The sequence below is a fragment of the Gekko japonicus genome, unplaced genomic scaffold (genome assembly GCF_001447785.1).
Source record: "Gekko japonicus isolate JY-2015 unplaced genomic scaffold, Gekko_japonicus_V1.1 scaffold3783, whole genome shotgun sequence".
In the NCBI taxonomy this organism is placed as follows: Eukaryota; Metazoa; Chordata; class Lepidosauria; order Squamata; family Gekkonidae; genus Gekko; species Gekko japonicus.
This window is the reverse complement of record NW_015160947.1, coordinates 123,108-129,770: the sequence shown is the minus strand read 5'-3', so window position 1 is coordinate 129,770 and position 6,663 is coordinate 123,108. Positions and strand designations below refer to the sequence as shown.

Here is a 6,663-nt window from a genome sequence, read left to right as displayed (position 1 = left end):
ACAGAGGTAACAAGGAGTGATGTGGGTTTCCTCGAAGGATTTGAATCTGAAAAATTTATAGAGCCTTAAATAGAGCCTGATCTGATTCAATGTTCATTCTGATTTCTGTTTAGTTAAAAAATTAACAGTACCCCAGGTTAATCTTTTGTCCACTAGCAGCAAATTCCCCAGGTGAAATATTTGATCAGGAAACAATTAAGTGTAGCTTAAATGTTGTATTTAAACATATTCATTGCTTCGTTTAGAAATTCTTGTTATAACACTTGTAAAAATGTTAAGACAGTATAGTGTATTTTTCCTTTCATTGTTTAAATGTAAGGAAAGAAAAACTGAAGGCACTAAAATTGTTGTCACTAACATTAGCACACCCAAAGTACTGGAGGTTTGAACCTGGGTCTCACAGATTTCAGTCTGGCACTGTAATCACTATACTATGCTGGCTTCCAAAAATAAAACACTCAAAATTTTCCCCCCCATCTCTGGTAACAATATAGAAACTTATATGATTCTAATTGCTTCCATGAAACTAATAGCTTATGCAGAACTTCAGGGTAGTCGCACTCACTCTGCAAAGAGCCATATTTCTAATTAACATCAACCAAGAGAGCCACATGGACATCAGGCCTGGACCTCATGGAGGCTGGCAGCTTATCTGTGCCTTTGGCAGCAGCTGTTTCAAGGTGGGAACGGCATGTCAGCCAGGAGCCCCACTGGGCAAAGGCCTTGGCCATTTGGCTGAAACATGGGGCAGTGTGAGAAGAGCTGTGTGGCTTTCAAGCCACTGAATGAGTATCTTGGATTTTGTTTCAAGCTTCTATACCTAAGTGGTTTTTGAGAGAATTTTTAAAAGTGTTTTGGCAGTGTTGTACAGAACAATTTCTGTTTTGGTTCATAAATACAGAATTGTGGACCACCTCATGCTACACTTCTTCATTTGTGCCTTCCGCTTTTTCTTTTACACAACCAGGCCTTCTTGTTGGTATCCAGAATTGCATACATCCCTTCTTGTACCACATATTTCCAAGCAATTTTCCAGATCATGGAGGGCTACGTAATGCTCTAGTCACATATTAAGTTGCTACTTAAGTGGTATTTGACTGGTACAGTACATGTGATGATAACAAACCACAAGTGTGTCAATTTGCAGCAGTCCAAAATTTGTATTTTTACAGCTGAATATGCTTCATAACAAAGCGTAGTGTGGACATACTTAAAATATCTTGATAGATTAACAGGGATTTCCAAAAATGGTGGTATAAAGATATGCACTAGGTCAGAGAGAGAGAGAGATGAAACTTCCTTTTTTGCTCCAATTATAGGTGGAATTGCTGAGAATCTGGCTGAAAGGTTGATGGGTGTGCTGTTTGAAGTCTGGTTGCTGGCCTGTAACCGGTGCTTTCCCACACCACCTTACTGGAAAACTGCCAAAGAGATGGTAGCAAACTGGCGGTATCATTCTGCAGTGGTGGAGCAGTGGAGCAAAATAATCTGTGCCCTGACAGCTAGGTAGGTGAAGCTTTGTCTTTTTTCCATAGTTCAGTTTGATGGTGTAAGCTTAGGATGTGAGATGAAAAATCCCAGCAATCGAATTTTGTGTTTTCAGGTAGCATGGTTTAGAAGCTCGTGCCACAGCCTTATGTTTCATAAAATGGACTTCTGTTCACTAAACATTGGGCTGGCCAGAACACTTCTTCCTTGATGCCTAGTTTTCCGTATGGAGGGATTTTGTTTTTTGGTATGTGGGTGCATTTCATCGTGAAATGCCATTACGGCTGCCAACCGTCAGGAGGAATGAAAAAAAATCCTGCCCCTTCTGCAGATGTCTAAAGCAGTGTTATTTACCAGATGATGTGATGTACCTTTTGCCATGAAAAGCTTTGACGTTTCCGAGCCCGTTGGCAGCCCTAAATACTACCTGAAGCGGCACAGCCCAGATACAAGTTTGCCAGGGAGAGAGAGGCTTCATCTCTGGCCTGTGGAGTGAACTGGGGAGGGCGGACTGAGAGGTACTCTGAGAACATAGCCACATTTCAGGTCTCGCTCTAAAGGAAGTTGTGTCAGGCTAATGCCTGCCTGGGTGAGATGAGCGGGAGAAGAATGTTCTTACTGTTTTGTTTGTAAGATCAGATCTGAGGTCTTTTTACTGAAGCTCAGACCATATTTGTCTTGTGTATAGATGCTGCTTGCACTCGTATATGCAGTAGGTAGCAAGCACTCTTCTGTTTGCACAAAACATTCCTTCTACGTAAACTTGGATGTTACATCTGTTGTATCTAAGCTATCTTTTTTGTATGTGGAAACGTTAATGTTAATTCAGTACTTCCATTTGTTTGAAAAGAATTTATTTCAGGCTACCCACATATATAAGAAGGTAGTAGGTAGCTAGGAGCCCATAGGGTTGATCTGCTGTAGTATCTTAATTATATGCAACTGCATCATTTTCAAGTACATGTGATTTCGTGGAAGGAAGTATGCCGTGTTGTGCCTTGGCTTCTGTATGGTTAAGTAGGCATTTCCATTACTGCTCAGTTACGCATTTGACTTATGGATGTCTTGAGACTGGGTATCTAACAGGGAGCCAAAATGGGTATAATGTGCATAGAGACTGCAAAATGGGTGTAATGTGCATACTTTGCCTAGCTGTCATCCGTAATTGAGCCATTCTGTACCAACTGGAGTTTCTGAGTTGACTTCAAGGGCCGACCCACATAAAGTGCATTACAACAGTCTCATCTCAAGCTTGTCATGGCATGGATTCAGATCAGTTGAGTCATGCTAGGGAACCATCTTCTAGGCTAAATGAAGATGGCAGAAAGCATTTTTTACCATTGAATTAACTTGCTTCTCCAGCAATAGTGTTGGGTCCAGAATAATCCCATGGCTCTTATCAGAGCCAGCAAGGGTTAGCTGAACCCTATTCAATGTGGCAAGCCCAGTGTCCTTCAGGGCCTTAGTCTTCCCAGCCAGCATTTCCTCTGTCTTGTCAGGGTTCAGTTTCAACTTGTTCAGTCTCTGCCATTTAACTGCAGCCATCAGGCAGTGCCTCTGCCTCAAGGCCTCTTCTGCATCACCAGGCAATTTGGTGAAGAAATATAGGGTTACATTTTAAGACCACTTAAAAACCTATAGGACATACTTTAGTATCTTTGTGGTTGATTAATTGTATGTATGTGTTTCAGAACATTTCTTTCCTTGCATTGCTGTATAATCTATTAGTTCCTTGTCTTAACAAACTCCTCTTTTTACCAGCAATTTGCGACAACTGATAGACCAAGAGTATTCTGAAACTTATTGTGAGGGGGACGCTAATGAAGGAGAAATAGGATCTTTAAACAGGTGGCGGCAGTATTTTAAAGGCTTTGTTGAGGAAATATCTCCAATGGAATATTGATGCATCACATCTAATTAGGTAACAAGAAGAACTATAATCTCAATGATGGTCTCATTTGTCCTCTAGATTGCTGCGTTTTACATATGGACCTTCATTTCCACCTTTTAAAATTCCTGACGAAGATGCCAGTCTGATTCCTCCAGAAATGGATAATGAGTGTGTTGCCCAGACTTGGTTCCGCTTTTTACATATGCTGAGGTACTGTACATGAGAAAGGGCTTACAATATTATTACCAGCATATTTATCCACATTTGTTATATATGAGTCTTCTAAGGCTACAGGTTGTTGGAGTAAGATTTGTCCTTGTAGTTGAAGTTATAGCTTGAACTCAAAAGTTGCTCCATGGATGTCATAGCGAAAATCCCGTTGACTGTAACACGGTGGGATCCCCTAGATATGTCTTACCTCCATGTAAATAGAAATGTTATTAATTGGTGGCTCAGAGGTTAAGACACTAAGCTGCAGACCAGAAGGTCTGTAGTCCGGCAGTTCGAGACCCTAGTGCCGTGTGATGGAGTGCGCTCCCGTCTCTGGCCCCAGCTCCTGCCAACCAAGCAGTTCAAAAGCAAGAAAATGCAAGTAGATAAATAGGTACCGCTTCAGTGGGAAAGTAACAGTGTTCCGTGCGCCTCGGCATTTAGTCATGCTGGCCACATGACCACGGAAATGTCTTCGGACAGCGATGGCTCTTCGGCTTGGAAACAAAAATGAGCACTGCCCACTAGAGCTGGATTCAACTAGTTTTTGAGCAAGGGAAACCTTTACCTTTACCGTTATCTTGTTCCTCAGTTGTGCCCAGAACAAGATCTTGGGTTCTGATTCTCAGTGTTTCATGAGTAGGGGGTCAAGGAAATTATTTTGTAGCTGTTTATACTCCTTAACTGCATTTCCTGCAGAAACCTAGCTGCAGTCTAATAATTCATCTACACCTTATTACCTTTCTGCTGCTAAATATTGTCTCTCAGTACTGTCTTAATTAAGTGCATAGAAACTTCACGTGCCCCATGGTGAACACCCTTTTAATTTTCACCATGCTTTGGAGTCTTTTTTGGCCAAATGGCAGCTGACCACTGCTCCTTGTAATGAGATGCTGTCAGCTTTTGAGAAACTTTTGTGGAAGCTGAAAATTTTTGAAAGAGAAACATAATGCTATAACAAATAGCAATTACAGTAAAGTAGCCATGCAACTATCTACTAGCTAAAGTTGTAAACTTCACGCTAAGATTATTTGACATTTTTATTTGCAAAATTGCTTCCTTCTCCAGATCTGATTGTATTTTTTGTTTCTTTAATTGGAGGTTTAAAACAAATTAAATATATTTTAGCATCTGTCAAGTACATTACAATTGAATGTGTTTTTTTTGTAGTAATCCTGTGGATTTGAGTAATCCAGCGGTTATAAGCTCTACCCCCAAGTTTCAGGAACAGTTTCTGAATGTGAGTGGAATGGCTCAGGAATTGAATCAGTACCCCTGCCTTAAACATCTGCCTCAAATATTCTTTCGTGCTATGCGTGGGATCAGTTGCTTAGTGGATGCATTTCTAGGTAACATTTCAATTTTTAACTGCTAGGACATTGCTTACTTTGTATCTGATGATGACGTGTGCTTGCACGTGAAAGGTTATACCGTGAATAAAACATTTTTGGTCATAAAGGGGCCAACTGGACTCAGACTTTGTTCTTGTATAAATAGTAGACCTTAACTTTTCATATTGATACATTTCAGCTGCACAGAAAATGGCAAGATGCAAACCTGAAATATATGTTATTTCCATGGGGGATATATTGTTGCTGTGCTTTTGTGCTGCGCTGTGCTTGTGTGCAGAATATAAAGGCCCACCTACACCCATTAAAAGCAGAGGTCCATCAGTGGCTACACCCATTAAAAGCAGAGGTCCATCAGTGGCTATTAGCCACAAGGTATAGATAGGCGCTCTGGGGCAGGTGATGCTCTGTCTTCTTGGTGCTTGGGGTGGGGCAACAGTGGGAGGGCTTCTAATGTCCTGGCCCCACTGGTGGACCTCCTGATGAAACATGGTATTATTGACCACTGTGTGACACAGAGTGTTGGACTGGATGGGCCTTTGGCCTGATCCAACATTGGTGTCTCTTATGTTCTGTCCCAGGATTATTCTGTCTTCACTTACCTTCCCCCTGTGGTGAGGAGGGGTGGGAGGAAAGAACATGAGAGCTTGAGAGCCATACCCGATCTCTGAGTAGATGAGAAGCAGGAGGGAAATAAGGTTCAAGTCAGATCTAAGTATAAGTTATACAGCAATTAATTCTTGTTTGTTCACTCTGTAAGGAATAAAAAATGGCAAACTACTAAAATTCACAAGGCCTTGATTCCCAAAGATCACCTGTATATTAAAACATTTTTACTACAGTATAATTACTTTATTAGTATATTCAGAACTTCTTTCCTAGTAATGAAAAATCGTATTGAACAATCTAAATATATAAATTGGAAAGCTCACCATTTTGTTGGATGAGGAAGCACATCCATAAAAATCTCCATTCCATAACCAATGCTCCCTCTAAGCTGTGGAGTCTTGTGAGCAAAAATTCTACTTTTGTGAGCTACCGGCATTAACGTTGTGGGTGAGCAATCCGGCTACTGCACAAATTAGTTTGCTCTGGAGCTATCCTTCCTGAGCGAAGACAAAAACGTGGGAGCCGGAGGCTAAAAAACTGTGAGCTAGCTCACACTAACTCAGCTTAGAGGGAACACTGTCCATAACAGTGAAAATCTAGCTGATGTGCTTTCCACTTTTTTTTTTTGCCGTCAAGTCACACCTATGGCAACCCCAGAGGGTTTTGAAGGCAGAAGATGTTCAGAGGTGGTTTGCCATTTCCACGAAGTTCTTCAAAATAGTGCCTTCTCAGGCTGTGAGATTACTGGTTCCCTTTCCTCTGTTTGTGAAGATGGGGTTCTTTAAGGATTTATTTATACTCTCTTCTGTTGTTTGTCTTTTTGAACTCTTCTAGGACTACTGTTTTGTGTGCTGCATAGTAAAGTTTGCCTCTCCCAAGTGAGACTTTCCTAATACTACTCAGTTTTAGCTTAAACTGGCCTCTGGGATAATGTGCTAATGGAGTTCAGCTGCTTTGCTTCAAATTTAGTGATTTGGATTGCTGTACTAGTTGATTTCTCCCCTTGTTTGCTTGATCTATTTTGCTTTCCCTTCACCCAAAACAGCAGCTTTTAGCATGGGAATTGATTGTTGCTTTTTGAAGTTGTTTCCTTTTTTAACTGCTTTAATTTCTTCT

General features: G+C 41.0%; 1 protein-coding gene across 1 annotated transcript in view; it reads left to right on the top strand.

The window, feature by feature from the left end:
- Window positions 1–1,227: 1,227 nt before the first annotated feature.
- Window positions 1,228–6,663, top strand: part of RALGAPB (Ral GTPase activating protein, beta subunit (non-catalytic)) — a gene marked incomplete at its 5' end in the record, with an annotated part of 58,363 nt that continues 52,927 nt past the window's right edge. Inside the window, 3 exons of the mRNA XM_015425242.1 lie at window positions 1,228–1,506; window positions 3,458–3,589; window positions 4,760–4,938. Coding sequence (XP_015280728.1) covers window positions 1,228–1,506; window positions 3,458–3,589; window positions 4,760–4,938 — 590 coding nt within the window. The remainder of the gene's footprint in view (window positions 1,507–3,457; window positions 3,590–4,759; window positions 4,939–6,663) is intronic.